Raw genomic sequence first — 22,748 nt, 5'->3', positions numbered from 1 at the left:
GATTCAGACTGGGAGCCCCACGTGGGACAACCTGATAGCCTTGTATCTACCCCGGTGCTTAGAACAGTACTTGGCACATCATAAGCGCTTAACAAATACTATCAATATTATCATTATTTTAATGATAATAATGGGTCCGTGCGTGATAGAGAATTGAACATATACAATCAGTATTACCAGCAGATGTGTTCGGGGATAATTACCCACAAGATGATGTCTCTTAATAATAATAATAATGGTATTTGTTAAGCGCTTACTATGTGCAAAGCACTGTTCTAAGCGCTGGAGAGGTTATAAGGTGATCAGGTTGTCCCACGGGGGGCTCACAGATTTTAATCAGATGAGGCAACTGAGGCCCAGTGAAGTTGAGTGACTTGGCCAAAGTCACACAGCTGACAGTTGGCGGAGCCGGGATTTGAACCCATGACCTCTGACTCCAAAGCCCGGGCTCTTTCCATTGAGCCACGCTGCTTCTCTCAGTCTATGGGGACATCGGCTTAAATCTGGACGGTCTGGCCACTCTGCAGTCCGTCCCACTGGAGGTCCCATTTCCCAAAGCTGACATTTGCCTTTCTGCCTGCTTATTTCTTATGCAAGAGAAGCAGCGTGGCTCAGTGGAAAGAGCCCGGGCTTTGGAGTCAGAGGTCATGGGTTCCAATCCCGGCTCCGTCAATTGTCAGCTCTGTGACTTTGGGGAAGTCACTTAACTTCTCTGTGCCTCAGTTCCCTCATCTGTAAAATGGGGATTAAGACCGTGAGCCCCCCGTGGGACAACCTGATCACCTTGTCACCTCCACAGCGCTTAGAACAGTGCTTTGCACATAGTAAGCGCTTAATAAATTTCATTATTATCATTATTTGCGGCTCTCCGTTTAGGCGGTCACCCTATACAAAGGGACAGATGGCAACCAAGAGGATGGGCGTCCCTTGTCGTGACCTTGTCCCGTGGATGGTGCATCCTCGCACGTGTCAATCAGTCAGTCGTATTTATCCAGGGCTTACTGTGTGCAGAGCGCTGTACTAAGCACTTGGGACAGTACAATATAACAACACAACTGACCCCTGTAGAGACATAATCTCTGTCTGATAGGACCGCTTGCTCCGTGGGGCCATATAATTATAATAATAATAATGGCATTTATTAAGCACTTACTATGTGCAAAGCACTGTTCTAAGCACAGGGGAGGTTACAAGGTGATCAGGTTGTCCCACGGGGGGCTCACAATCTTAATCCCCATTTTACAGGTGAGGGAACAGAGGCCCGGAGAAGTGAAGTGACTTGCCCAAAGTCACACAGCTGACATTGGCGGAGCCGGGATTTGAACCCACGACCTCTGACTCCAAAGCCCGGGCTCTTTCCACTGAGCCACGCTGCTTCTCATTTTTGTGCTGTCAGTGCAGGAGGCCTCCTTGGGAGTTCTGCTTCTTCCTAAGGATTGGCCAGTGGATTCAGGGAATCGAATACGAATGTCTTTTGCGCTCACCTAGCTCCATTCTTATTATAATAATAATAATGATGGCATTTGTTAAGCGCTTACTATGTGCAGAGCACTGTTCTAAGCGCTGGCGGGGGGGATACAAGGTGATCAAGTTGACCCACGTGGGGCTCACAGTCTTAATCCCCATTTTACAGATGAGATAACTGAGGCTCAGAGAAGTTAAGTGACTTGCCCAAGGTCACACAGCAGACATACTGCATGGAGCTACACTGGGTCCTGCTCTCCCAGGAGCGTGGCTCCCAACCCCTTACCTCCAAATGGCTGAGGGCCTTCTTCTCTGATTCATTCGGTCGTATTTATCTAGCGCTTACTGTGTGCAGAGCGCTGTGCGAAGCCCCACCTGGCTCTCCTCCTTCCTTCCAATCCTTTTTTCTGATTAGTTTACAAGTTACTTCCACAAAAGGCATTAATTAAACTTCCCTCAGGGAAGGGCACTTGGGAGTGGATCTGCCCTCGCTTGAGCATAAGGGCTGTTCAGAATGACTGCCACATTCATTCATTCGTATTTATTGATCGCTTACTATGTGCAAAGCACTGTTGGGAGAGGACACTGCTCATAATTTTTGTTTATCAGCCACGGCTGTCCCTTTTATCATTGTGCGGATGTGACCAAGGGCGTTGAGGAGAGGGTAGACACCTTTAACGTCTCTTCCGGAGAGCTTGCCCTGTTTAGAGCATTGTTAGAAAAACAAATTCAAGCAGTAGCTGGTTGCTTTTTTGCCGATTATCAGTCCAAAAGTTCCCAAAGGCTCAGATTTCTCGGTGGCTTATGTAAAGGGCTATCAGGAGTTTTTTGGAGTTCAGATTTTAATGGGGAGAGAGCCACTCGTATCTAATAGCGATGTTTCTCAATCCGTTCGGAATTCAGTTTCTCTACTTGAATGGTGTTCTTTTCCTCGTAGGTCAGCTCATTTCTGATCAAGTGGCAGAGATTGTGTCTAAATACGATCCTAAAGTATACAGCATCAAATACAACAACCAGTTAGCAACCAGAGCAGCGCAGGCGGTTTTCGATGACAGCTATTTGGGTAAGTAGTCTGAAAACGGAAATCCATTCAGGAAATGGGAAATCTCTTACCTAGCGACATTAATGTAGACCGTTAAGAGGATTAATGATATTTTTCCATCCCATTCAGGCCTGTAGTGCTGGACGTTAGTCACCATGCTCTCCTAGTTTTCCTCTACCTCTCATCAAGCTGCTGTCCAGACTAAAAGATTGGGAGGAGAAGCAGCTCTGTTTGTGCGTGAGGGTTTCCAGTGAAACCCCAGCCCATCCAAGAGGAATTGGCTCCTTAGCCATCTTGTTGGGAATTATTATTGGCAAAACTTTTGTCCTTTATGATGCTGATGTCCAGTACTCCATCCAGCTTTTATTCTATCAGCAGTAATAATAATAATAACAGTAATAGTATTTGTTAAGTGCTTACTGTGTGCCATTCACTGTACTAAGCACTGGAGTGGTTACAAGCAATTTGGGTTTGATATAGCCCGTGTCCCGCGCTGGGCTCACAGTCTTTATCCCCATTTTACAGGTGAGGTACCTGAGGCACAGAGAAGTGAAGTGACTTGCCCAGGGCTACACAGCAGACAAGTAGCAGTGCCAAGATTAGAACCCATGACCTTCTGACTCCCAGCCCTTGCTCTCTCCACTAAGCCATGCTGCAATAATGGCAATGTTATCAATGCCTTCCAGGTTTGAGCCGAGGACTTGTTTTATTTATCTCTAGGTCTAATGCTTAGCTCCTGTTGGACTCTGAATTTTTTTTAAGATGTCTTGGATCATGATTGCAAACCATAGGGCACCAGTTACTATCCATGTGGCATTTAATGAGAGCTGATTCTCCCAGGGTTGTGGGGGAGGAAATTGAGAAAAGTTCCAGTTCCCCATAGATATTTCTCCAACACTCAAAACATAGACACAGGTTTTTACAGCAAAGGGAGAGAAAAACGGGGCAAGTCAAACAGGATCTGAACTCCTTCGCAAGTTTTGCACAAACTGCTATAGATAGTAAGCAAGCTTCATTAGATACATAAAGTATTCATCACATAGAGCAGTACATTCAACAAGGGGATCAGCAGGAAGAGTGAGCATGCTTTCTCTCCTCACTCAGCATTTCTCAATTTTAAAGGGCGCTACTTGGCTTACCGTGGCTCTCCTTCCCAGGCAATTTTGGGAAGTATAGGCCTCTGGCTTCTGGAAGAAGCGGTGGCAAAAATATTTTTTATTTCTTCACTCTCTTTTACCTCGGTTCTGCCTTCCGGGGGAACTTGAAGATTCTCTCAAGGACACAGCTTCACATAAAGTGGTGGTGATTACGATGGAGTCTCTCATTTTAAACCACGGATAGGGTTCAGTCCACTTGTGAAGTTTGGGGCCTGAAACGTATGAGAAGAAATTGATTTTAGTGGTAGTGTTAAGGGCTGGGCTGCTTGCATTCTCTCACCCTGTCACTTTTGTCCCTTTTGGAGTTCTGCGTGCATTAAGTGAGCAGGTGCACTGAAGTATAACACAGTGTGAAGTGTACACACCAGAGTGGGCACTCTAAAAATGCTATTGATGATCGTGTCGATGATGAAACCACCATCATTACATATAAATTATATGTTGTCTCAAATAATTCGAATTTGTAGATGCAATGCCTTAGGATTTATGATTTGATTTTACTGTATTCTCTCCTCTTTCACCAACAGACTTCTTTCTTATCATTCAAATTATATGGCAAAAATGTGTAATGATGATGTTATACTTAATTTTTCAGTCATCAAAACCGCTGTGTATACGTATATGTACGTAGAGCACGAATGTTTCTAGGTTCAATTTAAATTCTTGACCTATACTTGCGGTACTCCGATCAGGTTGAACCTTTCGCTTTGTCGTATCTCGGCCACTGTGCAGGCGAAAGAACAAAAGCGAAGCCATCCAACACAGAATCATCTCTCTCCCAGGGCTAGTCAGTCAGTCCCATTTATTGAGCACTTACTGCATGCAGAGCACTGCACTAAGCATTTGGGAGAGGACAATACAGCAATAAGCAGACAAATTCCATACCCACAACAAGCTTACAGTCTAGACTAGAAACATCCCTTCTGCCATCCCTATCCTGTCCCTTCTATAAACTGTTTCAGAGCTCACATTCACAAATTCATTTTTTTCATAATTTTTAACATTGCTCAGGAACTATTCCCCGTTTTGCCTCTCCAGGGGCAACGTCCTGAAAAAGATTAGGACTTTTAAGACCAACTTATAGAATTCAAGGAAAAAAGAAACCCAACAATAACAAAAGTAAACAAACAAAAAGCATGAGAACAGATCGAGCTTCTCTTTATAAGATTCATTAGAGTGAAATAAAGAGCCTGCCGTCGTGAGGAGTATTTGCTTGGGCTGGAGTGAATTTCTGTCTGTCTTTCCCCTCTGACTTCTTCCTCTCTTATGTTACTAGTGAGCATCATGTTCCCTCCGAAGTGAAGTTTAGAGCGTCTTATGCCACTCAAGTCCACCATAATTTCACTTTATCATTGGAAGTGATATTTAAGTTAGTGTGTCGATCCTGTTGAGTAATCATTATGCCTGAAGGCGTTAGATCCTCCTTATGAATTAGAATGAACGAGCGACGTCCAGAGAATCAATAAAATGAGCAGAATAATCGCCTCAGTCAATCGGTAGTATTTATTGAGCCCCTACTAGGAGACTGAGCAGTGTACTAAGTGCTTGGGTGAGTACAATAAATGTAGGAGATACGATCCCTGCTCCACACCTCTTCCAGCAAGCCTTTCCTAACTAGCCTCTAAGCATAAACCCATAAGCAATCCTTAGCACCGATGAACTTACTTGTACTCCTCCTCAGCTGTTCCTTATACATATTTTTGTGGTTGAGCGTTTACTTCTTTATTTAGGCTAACCAGTTTAGAAATGTATTTTGGGGCCCGCTCCCCTTGTTAGAGTATAAGTTTCTTGTGGGCAGGAAACATGCTACTTGTTGATTTGGCATTTCCCCCGGTACACTGTAATATTAGCATCCAGTAGGCACTCAATAAATTCTATTACTACTATGATTATTACTTAATCAATCAATCAATCATTCGTATTTATTGAGCGCTTACTATGTGCAGAGCACTGTACTAAGCGCTTGGGAAGTACAAATTGGCAATCTTACAATCTAGCAGGGGAGGGAAAGGAAGAGGAAGAAGGAAAGGGCTCTGGAAGAAATGTTTGAGTACTGCAGGGAGTTGAGGGTACTTTAGTATTTAATAATGTAGAAGTCATAAATGGGCAGCAGGGAGGATAGGAGAAGGAGAGATTAGAAATGGGCAGGGAATCGATCAGGCGATGGCATTTATCGAGCGCTTACTGTGTGCAGAGCTCTGTACTAAGTGCTTGGGAGAGGACAATGTAACAACATAACAGAGTTGGCAGACATAGCCCCTGCCCACAATGAACTTTCAGTCTAGAGGATACTTTGTGTGTGGGTCAGGGGCTGGGGGTGAAAAGGAGGATGTCCTGGAGTAGATGTAATTTCAGAAGGGCATTAAAGATTAGGACCTTTGTGGCCTATCAGCTATGAAGGGGAAGGGCATTCCAAGTCACTGGGGGGATGTGAAGAAGAGGTCAGCAGTGGGAGAGATGAGAATGAGGCCCAGGGACTTGAGAGGAACCAATTAATTTGAGCTGGGGTACAGTGGGAGAATAGAGTAGATACGTCAGAGGGAGAGAGCCTCGTTGAGTGCTTTAAAGCCAGGACAGGAATGGGTAACATTTGGAGATTTTTGAGGAGCGGGGAGACGTGTCCAGAATGACATTTTAGACAAACAATCTGGGCAACAGGTGCAGTATGGAATAGAAAGGGGAAGAAATGGAAACGGAGACATCAGTTGAGGAGGCTGTTGCAGTGTTCAAGTCTCTGATTGGCACACTGGAGGAAAAGCGATGATTGCAGGAGGCCCAAAACTGTGTGGTGAGCTGGAACCTGAGAAACGAGAAACAGGGCAGATAGAGAAAACGTTCAAGAATACAGTAAAACAGAGCTTCGGACAATGTTGCATCCCAGCTGAAAACTGGAAGCGAATTGCCCCGGCGTAGACCACTGCAGTCGATAAAGGAGTCCTGCCTTTTAAGCAGCACTTCTAAAGATCGAGAGACAAAGAGACAAAAGTGAAATCAGTGCCAGGCACTGCAAGCGTCAAATATCAAGCTGATTGTACAACAAGGGACACCTTTTTGTGTGCACTGTGTAGGTCTGGAATTGGCTCTTTCAGTCACCATATGCATTTATAGAGGAATTTCAGCGACGGAGGTGTCATTTTAGAGTACAAGGGGCTATTATATCTATGGCATTTATTGTGGTACATTCTTTTAACTAAATACAAAGTGAAACACTGTATTGTGAAACTGTCCACGGAACAAGTTCAAAGCAGTTATAAGGAAGGTGGCTCAGTAGCCAGGGCTGAATTGCCAGGGAAATACAAGATTTTTACACACATGGTATGATGACTGGCTATTTTTTATTGCTTTTTTAGGCTATTCAGTAGCAGTTGGAGATTTCAATGGGGATGGCATAGAAGGTAAAATGTTCTTGTTTATTTTTTGTATGGTACTTGTTTTATGGTACTTGTTAACGGTGTCACACACTGTTTTAAGCACTGGGGAAGGTACAAGTCATCTAGTTCACATGCAATCCCTGTCGGTCTTGGAGCTCGCAGTCTAAATTGGGAGGGAGAACAGGTATTGAATCCCCATTTTACAGTTGAGGTAACTGAGGCACAGAGAAGTTAAGCGACTTGCCCCAGGTCACACAGCTAACAATGGGCAGGGCCTGAATTGTTATTATTATTATTAATATTAATAATAATGTATAACAATATTAATAATAATGGTATTTGTTAAGCATTTAGTATGTGCCACACACTGTACTAAGCACTGGGGGGGAATACCCCTCCACCCCCTCTCCATCCCCCTCGCCTTACCTCCTTCCCTTCCCCACAGCACATGTATATATGTATATATGTTTGTACATATTTATTACTCTATTTATTTATCTTACTTGTACATATCTATTCTATTTATTTTATTTTGTTAATATATTTGGTTTTGTTTTCGGCCTCCCCTTTCTAGACTGTGAGCCCACTGTTGGGTAGGGACCGTCTCTATATGTTGCCAACTTGAACTTCCCAAGCGGTTAGTACAGTGCTCTGCACACAGTAAGCGCTCAATAAATATGATTGATTGATTGATTGATATAAGGCATATGTTAGGATTGCAGGCAAGTACGACTGTAAGGAATATTCACTCCACCGAAACCTGGTTCTTTGGCTTGGCGTCAATTAAACTTTTTTCCATACTGTCTCCTCCACTATCAGAATAGTCTTCTTTTCTTTTCATTGACTCAGATTGAGCCAGTGGGCTGAGAAGCAGCATTGCTAAGTTGTAAGAGCACGAGCCTGGGGGTCAGAGGATCTGGGTTCTAATCCTAACTCTGCGGCTTGTCTGCTCTATGACCTTATTTCTGTGCGCCTCAGTTACCTCATCCATAAAATGGAGACTAAGACCGTTTCTAACTTGATTAGCTTTCATCTACCCCCAGCACTTAGTTTGTGGTAAGCCCTTAATGCATACCACATAAAATAAATGTAACATTTCCGTGAATTAGAAGTTTAAGGGAAAGCAACGCGATCTTTCAGCGGTCCCCAACTTCCTTTTTTCTGTAGTAACATTGGGTCAGACTAGCAATCCATCCATTCTACGGTTGGGTCTCGGGCAGTGGCATCGATCTGTTTGGAGAAGCAGTGTGATGCAACTCTCTCGGATTTCCCTCTAGTTGTTTTGGAGGGATCATATACATTTCTACCTAATGCTAATAATTGTAGTATTTGTTGAGCACTTACTCTTTGCCAAGCACTGTACTAAGCGCTGGGGTAGAATTGAAATAACGAGGTCAGACAGAGTTCCTGACCCACATGGGGTTCCCATGTTCCTGACCCACATGGGGTTCCCATGTGGAAGGAAAACAGGTATCAAATCTCCAATTTATGGATGAGGAGACTGAGGCACAGAGAAGTCAAGAGATTTCCCCAAAGTCACACAGCAGACAAAGTGGTGGAGCCGGGATTAGAACTCACCCTCTTAATCCCTGACTTTATGGATTTTCTTCCTTATGGATTTTACATGCACTAAGTAGCTCCAGACCTTCTTAAACTGATATTTTCACCCTGGTGATAATCACCTTTCCCTGTAAATTTTGAACGTGCTTCCTCACCATCTATGTTTTAAGTACACTAAAGAGTTTTAACCTTTTCTGGTTTATATGAAGCTACTTGGTATTCTCCTATGTAAAAAGGTTTGGTTGCCTTTTTCAATGAACTTCCTTTTCTGTTTCTGTGAACTGAGTTATTTATGTCCAAGTCCTAGATAAATTGAGACTGTGATTTCATTTTTTTAATCATATTAAGCACTTGCTATCCACCAGGCACTGCCCTAAGCGCTCATTTCTCAACTGTCTCAGTGCTCCCAGGGAAAAGGCACTTACTGTAAGGTCTTTACCTCTATTTAGTGACTGGGTGGCTGTTGAGAAGCAGCGTGGCTTAGTGGAAAGCATGCGGGCTTGGGAGTCAGAGGTCATGGGTTCTAATCCCGGCTCCGCCACTTGTCAGCTGTGTGACTTTGGGCAAGTCACTTAACTTCTCTGTGCCTCTGTAAAATGGGGTTTAAGACCGTGAACCCCACATGAGACAACCTGATTACCTTATAGGTACCCCGGGCTTAGAACAGTGCATGGCACAGAGGGTGCGCTTAACAAATACCATTAATATTTCTGTCTTTTTCAGATTTTGTATCTGGAGTTCCTAGAGCAGCAAGAACATTGGGAATGGTAGGTTATCAAACAAAAATTATTGACAGTGGATGTAGCGTTTTGTAGTTTCAAGTTTGTCTATTTTTTCCCTTTGTTATGCAGGTGTATATTTACAATGGGAAAAATATGTCATCGTTATACAATTTTACCGGAGAACAGGTATGCTTTTAAAATGATTTTCCAGTGATAGATGTTGTTGCCGTTTCAGGGAGTCAAAAATATGTATTGGTGCTTCTCTCTGGTTTTGTTGTCATCTGAACCTTTGTTCCTCATTGCTTTCCTTTTGTGTTATTTTTCATAATATTTCTTAAAAGGGCCTTTGGAAAGTCCTCATGCTTCTTTCCCGACTGTTTTATAGTTCATTTAATATCACTCTTCATGCCTAATGCTGAGACCACAGTAAGGTCCACAAAATCTAAATTGCCATTATATAAAGTGAAGCTCTTGGCTCCAAAGCAAAATACATAAAATAGCAGGATTACTATCTTAAGCTGTGATTTCCTAGGTGGCGTGTAGATTCAGAAAAACAGTATTTAGCTATTTTTTTTTTGAAAAAAGGAAATTGTTTTTAAAGCATAGGATCTCTCTGATTTTGGCAGTGTGGCAGTGAATGTGGGAGAAGAGTGAAAAGTGTTCTTTTTTTTACTCCGGGCTTAGTCTCTAAATCTAGTACAATAAAGGTATAAACCCTTGGGAAGGAAGACATTTTGTCTCTCAACTCTCATCTTTGCTTTTATCTTCATGCAGCCTCTATCTCTCCTGTTAATCCATGAATCAATCAGTGGTATTACTGAGCGCTTACTCCGTGCAGAACATGGTACAAAGATCTATAATTTCATAGAGTTGGTAGGCGCAGTCCCTGCCTTCAAGGGGCCTACAATCAGACAGTAAAATAAGTGGCCGCTCTTATTCCCTTCCTTAGCAAATACCACAGTTATTCTTATCATTTTGCTGGAGGAATCAGGCTCTCACCTCGCAGGGCCCAGGCTCTAAACTTGACTCGTTGGGGGTAGAGATGAGAAGGGAAATCGAAGGGGGCAGGAGAGCTGTGGGGGATCCCCAGCACCCCAATTCTGTTGATGGGAGATGCCAGGAGCTGCCCCCCACCCTCCTTCATTGTATTCACCCATACCCACTGTAGTCTCAAATAGAGCCTGCTTTATTCTCTCCCATCCAGAACCGAGCAGCCCAGCTCACAGCTGAGTTTAGCTACTTATTCAGAAAATCTGTGGCTGCCCATTGATTACCTCTAAAGGAACCCTGGCACAGCTGAATTACCTTTGGGCTAATGGTAGTGTTTACTGCTTCAGTCGATCAAATCCGTCCTGGGCAGAGCATCTTACTAAGCTCTCGGGAGGGTCACCACCCTCAGAGACTTTCTACCCAAAGGGATTTTGAAAGGCTTCAGACTGCAGAATAAAGGCTCAGGTGTGAAACACTGTCATTTCAGGAATAATTTCAGATTATAAACGATAGGGCGTAACATTGAGCTGTATTTAGATGGTCATCGGACAAATAAAACTCTGTCTCCCTCTCTCTCCCCCTAATCTCTCTTTCTCCTCCCCCTTTCCTCATATCTCTCCCTCTTGGTCTCCCTCTCTCTCTCTCTCTCTCTTTTTTTTCCACTAAGGCTCTTCTCAGTAAATAGGTTTCATTGTGCATGCAGGGATGGGGACTTATTCAAGACTATTTGATTAAAAAAAGCACTAATGCCAATTTTGCAGTTCTTGAATCAGATGTTAACTTATTTTTTCATGTTGTGATCCAGATGGCTGCATATTTTGGATTTTCTGTAGCTGCCACTGACATTAATGGGGATGAGTAAGTTGTTTTTTTTTTGTATAAATGTTTCTAGAAGCATTTTGCCCTCTTTGTGACAGACACAGCTAAAACTAAACAGACTCTCTTACAGTAAAAAAAAAGTTGCTCTTCTAATATGTGCAGTCCCTCCAAATCAACTTTGTCTTAAAAAGGTTACTTAAGTGTACTTCATTCTGGAATAGTAGCAAAATTCTCAACTTGGTTATACAACTCGTCTCTTACTGTCGACCCATCATTTTTTCCTTAATGTTTTCTTTAATGGTCTTTCTGGTATTGTAGAAAGAAATGGTTGAATAAGAGCTTACAGATGCTTAAAAGCCTGCAAAAGAAGTGACAAGAAGGCAAACAGCTCTTTTATATTTTTATTGAGTTGTGAGACCTTTGAATAGGAATGATTGTCAGGGAGCGGTGCAACTGACTGGTGTTAAATAATTGCTTTAGAATATAAACTCCTGATCCCGCTGGAAAATGAAACCCCGTTCTCGGCTAGAGTCCACTTGCTTTGTTTAGTTTTCTGTCTCCCACCTTCTAGACCGTGAGCCCGTTGGGTAGGGATTGTCTCTGTTGCGAAATTGTATTTTCCAAGCTCTTAGTTCAGTGCTCTGTACAAAGTAAGCGCTCGGTGAATACGATTGAATGAATTTGAAGTCGGTGAGACTTTAACTCGGGCGGGTTGAAAGACTTACGTGCTTTTCAGTTATGCAGACGTGTTCATCGGTGCACCTCTCTTCATGGATCGGGGTTCGGATGGCAAACTTCAAGAAGTGGGCCAGGTTTCCATTTGCCTACAAGAAGCCTCGGGGGGTTTCCAGACCTTAAAACTAAATGGGTTTGAAGTCTTCGCAAGATTCGGCAGTGCTATCGCACCTCTGGGAGATCTTGACCAGGATGGCTTCAACGGTAGGCCGTCCATTTCCTGACTGTCACCTCTTGACTGGTTATGCCCAACTGGAAAAGTTAGATAGGTTCTCTGCACAAATAAATGACAACCCAAGTGTTCGTGCCCTAAAGGACAGAGGTTCTCAAAATGGCAATAAATAGGGGTGGTAAACGCTTACTGTGGGCCAAACACTGTTCTAAGTGATGGGGTGGATAAAATTTAATCAGGACACACAGTCCCTGTCCCACATGGGGTTCACAGTTTAAGAGAGAGGGAGACGAGGTATTGAAGCCACATTTTACATATGAGGAAACAGAGGCCCAGAGAACTTAAAGGACTTGCCCTAAATTATTGAGCAGGCGACTTTGCAAAGATCCTTGGTGCATGCCTAATAACTAAAGGAAAGGTGCTGCATTCTTTACCGTGGTGCACTGCATCCTCACCACCATCGTCATCTCCGGTGGTACTTATTGAGCAGTTACAGTGTGCCTATCTTACCTCCTTCTTACCCCCCATCTTACCTCCTTCCCTTCCCCACAGCACCTGTATATATGTATATATGTTTGTACATATTTATTACTCTATTTATTTTACTTGTACATATCTATTCTATTTATTTTATTTCGTTAGTATGTTTGGTTTTGTTCTCTGTCTCCCCCTTTTAGACTGTGAGCCCACTGTTGGGTAGGGACTGTCTCTATATGTTGCCAATTTGTACTTCCCAAGCGCTTAGTACAGTGCTCTGCACACAGTAAGCGCTCAATAAATACGATTGATGATGATGATGATGATGCCTAGCACTGCACTAAGTACTTGGGACAATCCAGTAGAACCAATTTGGTAGACACGTTCCATGCCCACAAGGAACTTACAGTCTAGAGGGGGACATTAAACTATGGATATGTACAAATGTGCCGTGGGGCTGAGGGTGGGGGAAGCAGCGTGGCTCAATGGAAAGAGCCCGGGCTTTGGAGTCAGAGGTCATGGGTTCAAATCCCAGCTCCGCCAATTGTCAGCTGTGTGACTTTGGGCAAGTCACTTAACTTCTCTGGGCCTCAGTTACCTCATCTGCCAAATGGGGATTAAGACTGTGAGCCCCACGTGGGACAACCTGATTACCTTGTATCCTCCCCAGAGCTTAGAACAGTGCTTTGCACATAGTAAGCGCTTAATAAAATGCCATTATTATTATTATTAATAATAATAGAGAACAAATTCAAGTGCAAGGGCAACGCAGGAGAGAGAGGGAGTAGGGGAAGTGAGCGCTTAGTCAGGGAGGGCCACTTGGAGGAGATGTGCTTTTAATAAGGCTCTGAAAGCCGGGGAAAACGACAGTCTTTCAGATATGATGGGGTGGAGAATCACAGGCCAAGCCCTCATTTTCCCCTACCCTCCCTTCTGAGTTGCCCTTGAACGTGGATTCGTACCCTGACTTCAGCCCCACAGCACTTAGGTCCCGGGGAAGCAACACGGCGCAGCAGTTAGAGCACGGGCCTTGAATTCAGAAGGTAATGGCTTCTAATCCCGTCTCCGCAGCTTGCCTGCTGTGTAGCCATGGGCAAGTCACTTCAATTCTCTGTGCTTCAGTTCCCTCATCTGTAAAATGGGGATTAAGCTTGTGAGCCCCACGTGGGACGGAGACCGCGTCCAACCTGATTTGCGTGTATCCGAGCTCTTAGTGCAGGGCCTGGCACATAGTAAGCGCTTAACAAATACCATAATCTTTATTATTAGCATTATTAGTAGCAGTAGTAATTTAAGTACATTAGTGTCTGTCTCCCCTTCTAGCCTTTTATGTTGTGGGCAGAGAAGTTGCCTACCAACACTTATGGCAGACTCTTCCCAGTGCTTAGTACAGTGCTCTGTACACAGAAAGCACTCAATAAATACGATTTTTGATCGATTCAGCAGTTTCCCATCCACCGCCACCCTCACTCCCCACCATTTTTGTAAACTAGAGACTCCCCCAACCCCTCTCAAGCCTTGTTCTGCTGCTTCTAGCAGGAGGCAGAGGAGAAAAATGTTACCACAGCCCTGACTGGGAACTTCAAGATGGCCAGGCACGTCCTTGCCCCAAATGGAGGGAAACTGACTCAGTTTTACCCATCTGGTCCCCCCTTTTGCAGACCCCCAACCGCGCACTCTAAATCCTTCAGGTTCTCAACCGTAGCCACGAGCTCGAACACATTGTCAGCCTTGTCAGTATCGTTGTGGTGCCTTCGGTGCTTGATTGCAAACTCCTAATTGTGAAGGTCACCCATGGCTGGTATATGTAGGCCAGAAAAGGCGGGTTCACAATCCCAGCCACCCTGCGCACACGAGGATTGTCAATCAATCAATCAATCAATCAATCAGTGGTAGTCATTGAGTGCTTACTACATGCAGAACACTTCTCTAAGCGCCTGGGAGGGTGCAATGCAAGAGTATTCGCAGATATGTTCACTGCCCATAATGAACCTTATTTGTGTGTGGCACCTGGGGATGAATTTGCTTTTACCTCCTCATTTCAAGGATCTTGGAAAGTTTCAGCTCAAAGAGCGCCAATCCTTTCACGACTGGATTGTGCCTGATAATAATAATAATAATAATGATGGCATTTGTTAAGCGCTTACTATCTGTGGCAATCGATACCCAGTTTTTCACTGAGGAGCCCCTTGGGCTTTGTCGTACTGTCTCCTTAAAACATTTCCTCCATCCTTCCTGCTTTTGGTTTCCCAGTTTTAGCTCACTATCTGTCACCTGTTCGGGTGGCTTGTCCTCATCCCTTCCCCTCCCATTCCCATCCGCCGCAGCTGCGCTGAGGTGAGCACAGGAGACTCACTTTGTTCTCGGACTAAGTGTTTCTGATCCTGGCTTGCCATATGACTTTTTTTTTAAAATGGCATTTGTTAATTGCTTACTACGTGCCAGGCACTCTTCCAAGTGTGGGGTAACAGCATGGCCTAGTGGATAGAGCGCGGGCCTGGGAATCAGAAGGACCTGGGTTCTAATCCCGGCTCTGCCACTTGTCTGCTTGGACCAGTCACTTTACTTCTCTGTGCCTCGGTTACCTCATAATAATAATAATAATAATAATAATAATAATAATAATAATAGCATTTGTTAAGTGCTTACTATGTGCAAATCACTGTTCTAAGCACTGGGGAGGCTACAAGGTGATCAGGTTGTCCCTCGGGGGGCTAACAGTCAATCCCCATTTTACAGATGAGGTAACTGAGGCCCAGAGAAGTGAAGTGACTTGCCCAAAGTCACACAGCTGACAATTGGCAGAGCGGGGAGTCGAACCCATGACCACTGACTCCAAAGCCCGGGCTCTTTCCACCGAGCCACGCTGCTTCTCTACCTCATCTGTCAAATGGGGATTGAGACTGTGAGCCCCATGTGGGACAGGGACTGTGTCCAACTCGATTTGCTTGTATTCCCCCTAGCGCTTAGCATAGTGTCTGGCACATAGTAAGCACTTAACAAATACCACAATTGTTAATTATTATTATTAACTACTACTAGCATTATTATAACTACTATGTCAGTATACCTACATCTCATCGATCTTGCCACCAATTCCTTACCCACATTCTTCCTCCATCCTGGAACTCTCTTCTCCACATACATACCCCATCACTGTCCCGACTGTCACAGCCTTGTTCAAATCCCATCCCTTCCCTGGAACTCTCTTCTCCACATACATACACCATCACTGTCCCAACCGTCACAGCCTTGTTCAAATCCCATCCCTTCCAAGAGGCCTTCCCCGACTAAGCGCTCATTTCCCCTGCTCCCTCTCCCTTCTCTATCACCCTTGTTCTTGTACCCTTTACGCACTTGATATTCACCCCACCCTCAGCACCCGATCACTTACGTACATATAGGTAATTTATTTTAACGTCTCCCTCTCACCTCTCTAGACTATAAACTCCTTATAAGCAGGGAAATTTTCTACCGACTCTCTCATATTGTACCCTTCCAGGCACTTAGTATAGTGCTCTGCACACAGTAAGCATTCAACAGCCGCTTAGTTCAGTGCTCTGAACACAGTAAGCGCTCAATAAATACGATTGAATGAATGAACAAGTACCTTTGATTGATTTAAAAAATGATCCCTGTGCTCTTTTAACTTCTTATGTGGATTTTAATAAAGCTTCAGAAAATGTCAGTTGTTAAGTACTAACTAAAAATATTCCCACCCTCCAGATCTGCTTAGCCCAGAGAAGCAGCATGGCCTAGTGGATATTACACAGGCTTGGGAGTCAGAGGGACCCGGATTCTAATCTCAGCCCCGCCACTTGTCTGCTGTGTGACTGTGGACAAGTCACTTGTCACAAGTCACTCTGGACAAGTCCAGAGAAGCAGCGTGGCTCAGTGGAAAGGGCACGGGCTCTACAGTCAGAGGTCATGAGTTCAAATCCCGGCTCCGCTCATTGTCAGCTGTGTGACTTTGGGCAAGTCACGTAACTTCTCTGAGCCTCAGTTCCCTCATCTGTAAAATGGGGATTAAGACTGTGAGCCCCACGTGGGACAGCCTGATCACCTTGTAACCACCACCCCCGGCGCTTAGAACAGTGCTTTGCGCATAGTAAGCGCTTAATAAATGCCATCATTATGAAATGCCATCATTATTACTTAAATTCTCAGTGCCTCAGTTCCCTCATCCGTAAACTGGGGATTAAGACTGTGAGCCCCATGTAGGACAAGGACTTCGTCCGACCTGATTACCTCATATCGATCCCAGCGGTGCCTGGCACGTAATAAAACACATTAACAAATACTACAATTATTATTATTCTGAAACACGGATTTATCTTGGACTGGGAAGATGGGTTGAGTTCCTGTCTCGTAATGAAATGCCTGAAAGTTTTCCTCCTTTTTGTCCGCAGATATCGCAGTCGCTGCCCCTTACGGCGGCGAGGACAAGAGAGGGATTGTGTACATTTACAACGGAAGAGCGACTGGCTTGAATTCCATGCCATCACAGATCCTCGAAGGACACTGGGTCTCCCATACTATGCCACCGAGTTTTGGGTATTCGTTGAAAGGAGCCACAGACATAGACCAAAATGGATATCCAGGTGCCTTTCTCCGTGCCACACTTGTAGCGATGAATTCCTTAACCAGCTCTAGGTGATGACAGAAACTAATTTTTCGTGTTCCAGAATAGAAATAATAACCCCAATGCCCACATATTGCCATTCCATATGTTCTTTCAAAAATAATACAGTGAAGGCAGACTTGATTTTAATGCATTCAGCAGAGATCATACTCTTAGTTTTTCTAAAGTGGGACTGTGACTGACAGTTACCATTTTCTTCAATACGGTGGCTAACTTCAATGTAAAAAGGAGTTTCCTGGAGCAGTTTTGCGGCGGACTGTAGTCTGTGTTTCTGAAAACTTAGTGCCACTTTGTTTTAGCCCTAATGCCCTTTCAAGGATGACTTTAGAGATGGCAGTCTGTGGTGGCTGAAGCCAATGACTTCAATTGGAAAATTGAAACTATATTTTCTCAATAATAATAATGAGAATCTAGGGAAACATAAACTCTCCTTAAAAGCTTAAAAGTTATTGCTCCTGGAGATAGGATTATAGATTAACGGACCAGAATGGGTTGAGAGATTAAGGGGTTTTTTTCTATTTAATTTTATCCTCCCAAATTTCCATCAAAAATGTATGCAAACGTATCTTGTAAAAAGTTTTTTTTTCCTAAATTAGGTTTACGGTGGGCATGGGCAAATGTCAGTCTTTGGTCCAGGGCTTAATAATAAGGATCACAGTAATAATAATGATAATAATAATGGTATTTGTTAAGCATTTTGTGCCAAGCACTGGAGTAAATACAAGATAAGGGACTCAGTCCGTGATCCTCAGTTTCTTCCAAGCACTTTGAACAGTGCTCTGCACACATGTAAGTCAGCGCAGTCTAAGTCAGGGCTTAGAACGGTGCTTTGCACATAGTAAGCGCTTAATAAATGCCATAAAAAAGTAAGTGCTCAATAAATATGATTAATAGATTGATTGGGACTCATAGCCTAAGGGGGAGGGAGAAAAGGTATTGAATCCCCAGTTTATAGATAAGGAAACTGAGGCATTGAAGGGTGAAGTGACTTTTCCAAGGTCACACAGCAGGCTAGTGGCAAAGCTGAGATTAGAACCCAGACCTCCCGACTACCAAACCCAGACTGTTTCCACCAGGCCCCTTTATTTCTCATCCTAGGGTTCTCTTTTTATCAAATTTTCTGGGTTTATCCCGTGTCAAGGTTTTTAGTCTTCGTGCATTCTGGCCAGTACATGTGGCAGTTTTGAAAACATTCTCAACTTCTCAGTCTGTGCAAAGGAAACTGGAAAGGTGCCGTTAGCCTGACAGTCCTTTGTATCAGGATAGGTTTTTCAAGCAAGACTATTTTGTTTTCTTGTTTCCTTCATTAAGTGTGCAGTGATTTATTAAGTACCGTGTTTTCTTTCCTTTCCAGATTTAATTGTAGGTGCTTTTGGGGTGGACCGAGCTGTTTTATACAGGTAAAACCCCTCATCTGTATTCTCTCGTAGAAAAGCACAGCGGCATTTGTAAAATTGCACATCCCGATCAGTCGGTCAATCAGTGGTATTTATTGAGCACTCATGTAGAGTATTCTATAGTTAAGCGCTTGGGAAAGTACAGTATAACAGAGTTGATAAATGCGATCCCTGCCCACAAGGAGTTCAGTCTAGATTCTAGATGCTTTGTTCTATTATTCCTAATTCAATATGCAATAGTTTACACATAAGATGTAATCAAGCATTGAAAATGCCAGTCACAATCTGGAAATTCAGAGGTTCCGCTGAGCTTTTTTTTTTGTTGTTGTTGTTGTTTTCAAAGGCCCACCTTGTACATGGAGCCTGGGAGTACAGGGGAAGATCAGGTTGTAGTGAAAAGATCTTGCTGAACTTCTCAGGGCAGCTACTTCGCGTAGAAGTGGCCAGAACACGTTTTATTTTAACTATCTCCCTCGCCTGCTAGATTGTAAGCTCCTTGAGGGTGAGGAGCGAACCTGTTAACTGTCGGACTCTCCCAAATCGCTTCGTACAGTGCTTCTCCCAAAATACTCAATAAATATCGTTTGACTGGTTGGATGGTGTCAACTACTGCTGCAGGATTCATAAAATTGTGCGGACATCTTGCTCTTACATCCTGCACTTTGAATGTATCTGTCATGCTGCATTTTGATCCATAACCACGTTAGGATTCAAGAAGTTTGCAGTGGACTAAATCCTCTAGTAATCAGTTCTGAAGGATCCTGGCAAGGATCTCGCCTGCAATGGCAAGTGAGAAGCCCCCACAGTTTCTAGTGATTGATAAGTAATAATGATAATAAATAATAATGGCACTTGTTAAGCGCTTACTAGGTACCAAGCGCTGTTCTTGGCATTAGGTTAGATACTCAATCCCTGTCCCACATGGGGCTCTCAGTCTAAGTGGAAAGGAGTAGGATTTAATCCCCATTTTACTGATTGATAAGTAATAATGATAATAAATAATAATAACAATGGCACTTGTTAAGCACTTAGTATGTACCAAGTGCTGTTCTTGGCATTAGTTTAGATACTCAATCCCTGTCCCACATGGGGCTCTCAGTCTAAGTAGAAAGGAGTAGGATTTAATCCCCATTTTACAGGTGAGGTAAGTGAGGCACAGAGAATTTAAATGACTTGTCCAAGGTCACACAGCAGAGCCGGGATTAGAACCCAGGCCCTCTGACACCCAAGCCCACGCTCTTTCCATTAGGCCACACTGCTCCTCTAAGATTGGGCAATCTTATCGCTGTGCGCAACTTCAAAACCAATGCGTGAACAGCACCTTATTTATGTGCAAGGATGGTTGGTTCCATGCCGTGCTGTGGACTTTACCCCAGAGGCTAAATGCGTCTTTCACGGTAGGTTCAAGTTTCAGGGCCATTTATATGTTTGGGCAACAAAGCAGCCTTACGGATCTTCAACTTGGTGTGCAAGTTGTTGCACCATCGTCTCTGCGATCTCTTGTGTCTGTCCGGCGTGTGAGCCCCTTGTGGGACAGGGACGGTGCCTGATCTGACTGCGTCTCCTCTAGAGCGTGGCATAGTACTGAACACCTAGGCACCTAATAATTTCTGAGCAAACGCTACAATTATCATTATGATGCAGACCTTTCGGGTCTCATTTTCTTCCTCTTTGTGTATCTGTGCATTTTTTTCCGGTGTTTGTTAAACACTTATTATGTGCCAGGCATTGTTCTAAGCCCTGGGGTAATAATAATAATAATGATGGCATTTGTTAAGCACTTACTATGTGCAAAGCACTGTTCTACGCGCTGGGGGGATACAGTGGGATCAAGTTGTCCCACGTGGATCTCACAGTCTTAGTCCCCATTTTACAGATGGGGGAACTGAGGCTCAGAGAAGTTAAGTGACTTGCCCAAGGTCACACAGCAGAAATGTGGCAGAGCTGGGATTCGAACCCATGAACTCTGACTCCAAAGCCTCTTTCCACTGAGCCACGCTGCTTCTCTAAGCAGCTAGTAGAAACAAGCTAATCAGGTTGGACACAGTCCCTGTCCCACACTGGGCTTACAGTCTTAATACCCATTTTACAGGGTGTGGGGGTCACAGGTCGTGAGTTCTAATCCTGGCTCTGCCACTTGTTAGCTGTGTTACTTTGGGCAAGTCACTTCACCTCTCTGTGCCTCAGTTACCTCATCTTTAAAATGGGGATTAAGACTGTGAGCCCCACGTGGGGCAACCTGATTAACTTCTATGTACCCCACCGCTTAGAACAGTGCTTGGCACATAGTAAGCGCTTAACAAACACCATCATCATCATTCAGAGAGTGTGATTTGTTCACTACAAGCAGTTGTTTTTACCAACTACGTTTGCAACAATGCCATCTTTTGGCAAAGATCATATATGAGTGACTCAAAGTTAAAATCGCCAAATTATGCAGGCAGGAAAAGTGGGTTTTTTTTTAAATGGTATTTGTTAAGCACTTACTAACTCTTCTAAACACTAGAGTAGATACAAGATAATCAGATCCCACATGGGACTTACAGTCTTAATCCCCATTTTACAAATGAGGTAACTGAGGCAGAGAGAAGTTAAGTGATTTGCACAAGCTCACGCAGCAAACAGGCAGAAGAGCTGAATTTAGAACCCAGGTCCTTCTGACTCCCAAGCAAGTCACTTAACTTCTCTGCGCCTCAGTTACCCCATCTGTAAAATGGGGATGAAGACTGTGAGCCCCCCGAGGGACAACTTGGCCACCTTGTAACCTCCCCAGCGCTTAGAACAGTGCTTTGCACATAGTAAATGCTTAATAAATGCCATCATCATCATCACCATCCCAAACCCTTCTCTAATCACTAGGCCACACTGCTTCTCTGGTTTTTGGGTCTAGTTTCCCGTCTCAGGTTGATTAGAGTTGGATTTGAGTTAAATTATTGAAAGCATTTTAACAAGTGCTAGGTTTGTGTGGTATGTGAGAAGTTTTGAGTTATTTTTGCCTACTTTTTCATTTTGGCGCAATATCACATTTAGAAACATGCTTACTGCAACGAGAAGGGGTGAAGTCTGGGTTTCCTACTCTTATAAACTTCCAGTGAATACTGTTGAAAGGCAGAATAAGGAATTCTCTACTTCCTGGGCATTGATACAGTTGTCTCCTACAATGCTAGATTTGTAAGCTCCCTGAAGGCAGGGGATCATGGCTATTGAATTATCATCATCATCATCAATCGTATTTATTGAGCGCTTACTGTGTGCAGAGCACTGTACTAAGCGCTTGGGAAGTACAAATTGGCAACATATAGAGACAGTCCCTACCCAACAGTGCGCGCACAGTCTAAAAGTCTAAAGTCTAAATTATACTATCCCACGGCTCTGCATGCAGAAAGCCCTCAAGTAACTCCTTGGATAATAATAATAATAATAACAATAATAATAATGGCATTTGTTAAGCGCTTACTATGTGCAGAGCACTGTTCTAAGATCCAACCCGTTCTACATAGCCGTGCACAAATACGCAGCAAGGTTCTGTAAAGAAGTAAGGGTAAGAGCATGTGATCCAGATCATGTGAAAACACATTAGAAGCAGTGTAACCTAGTAGAAAAAGCCTGGATCTGGGAAACAGAAGGACCTGGATTCTAATCCCGGCTCCGCCACTTGTCTGCTGTGTGACCTCGAGAAGTCACTTGACTTCTCTGTGCCTCAGTTGCCTCATCTGTAAAATGGGGATTAAGACCGTGAGCCCCATGTGGGACAGGGACTGTGTCCAACCTGATTAGCTTGTATGTACCCCAGGGCTTAGTAGAGTGCCTAGCACATAGTAAGGGGTTAACCAATGCCATAAAAAATAAAACAATCAGAGTGGACTCAGGGCAGAACATCTTCCAAATTCCTCAGTCACTCAAGAAGAAGCTCTGATACTCTGATGGCGGTGCTCTAGATGCCTGCCTAGGGAATCAATCAATCGTATTTATTGAGCGCTTACTGTGTGCAGAGCACTGTACTAAGCGCTTGTAGTGTGGCCTAGTAGCTGGAGTACAGGCCTGGGATTCAGAAGGACCTGGGTTCTAATCCCAGCTCCTCCACTCGTCTGCTCTGTGACCTCGGACAAGTCACTTAACTTCTCTGTGCTTCTGTTCCTCTGTGGCTACAAAGTAATAAAAATAATAATAATAATAGTGGTATTTGTGAAGCGCTTACTA

The 22,748-nt window shown here is 43.8% G+C and overlaps 1 protein-coding gene across 1 annotated transcript in view; it reads left to right on the top strand.

Moving 5' to 3' along the window:
- Positions 1-22,748, top strand: part of ITGAV (integrin subunit alpha V) — a 114,266-nt gene that overhangs the window by 59,018 nt on the left and 32,500 nt on the right. Inside the window, exons 7-14 of the mRNA XM_038751071.1 lie at positions 2,402-2,527; positions 7,014-7,058; positions 9,318-9,361; positions 9,446-9,502; positions 11,112-11,164; positions 11,862-12,064; positions 16,919-17,110; positions 18,506-18,551. Coding sequence (XP_038606999.1) covers positions 2,402-2,527; positions 7,014-7,058; positions 9,318-9,361; positions 9,446-9,502; positions 11,112-11,164; positions 11,862-12,064; positions 16,919-17,110; positions 18,506-18,551 — 766 coding nt within the window. The remainder of the gene's footprint in view (positions 1-2,401; positions 2,528-7,013; positions 7,059-9,317; positions 9,362-9,445; positions 9,503-11,111; positions 11,165-11,861; positions 12,065-16,918; positions 17,111-18,505; positions 18,552-22,748) is intronic.

Source organism: Tachyglossus aculeatus, chromosome 9 (genome assembly GCF_015852505.1).
Source record: "Tachyglossus aculeatus isolate mTacAcu1 chromosome 9, mTacAcu1.pri, whole genome shotgun sequence".
Lineage (NCBI taxonomy): Eukaryota > Metazoa > Chordata > Mammalia > Monotremata > Tachyglossidae > Tachyglossus > Tachyglossus aculeatus.
The sequence above is the reverse complement of the archived record's forward strand: the minus strand, read 5'-3'. Positions and strand labels throughout refer to the sequence as shown.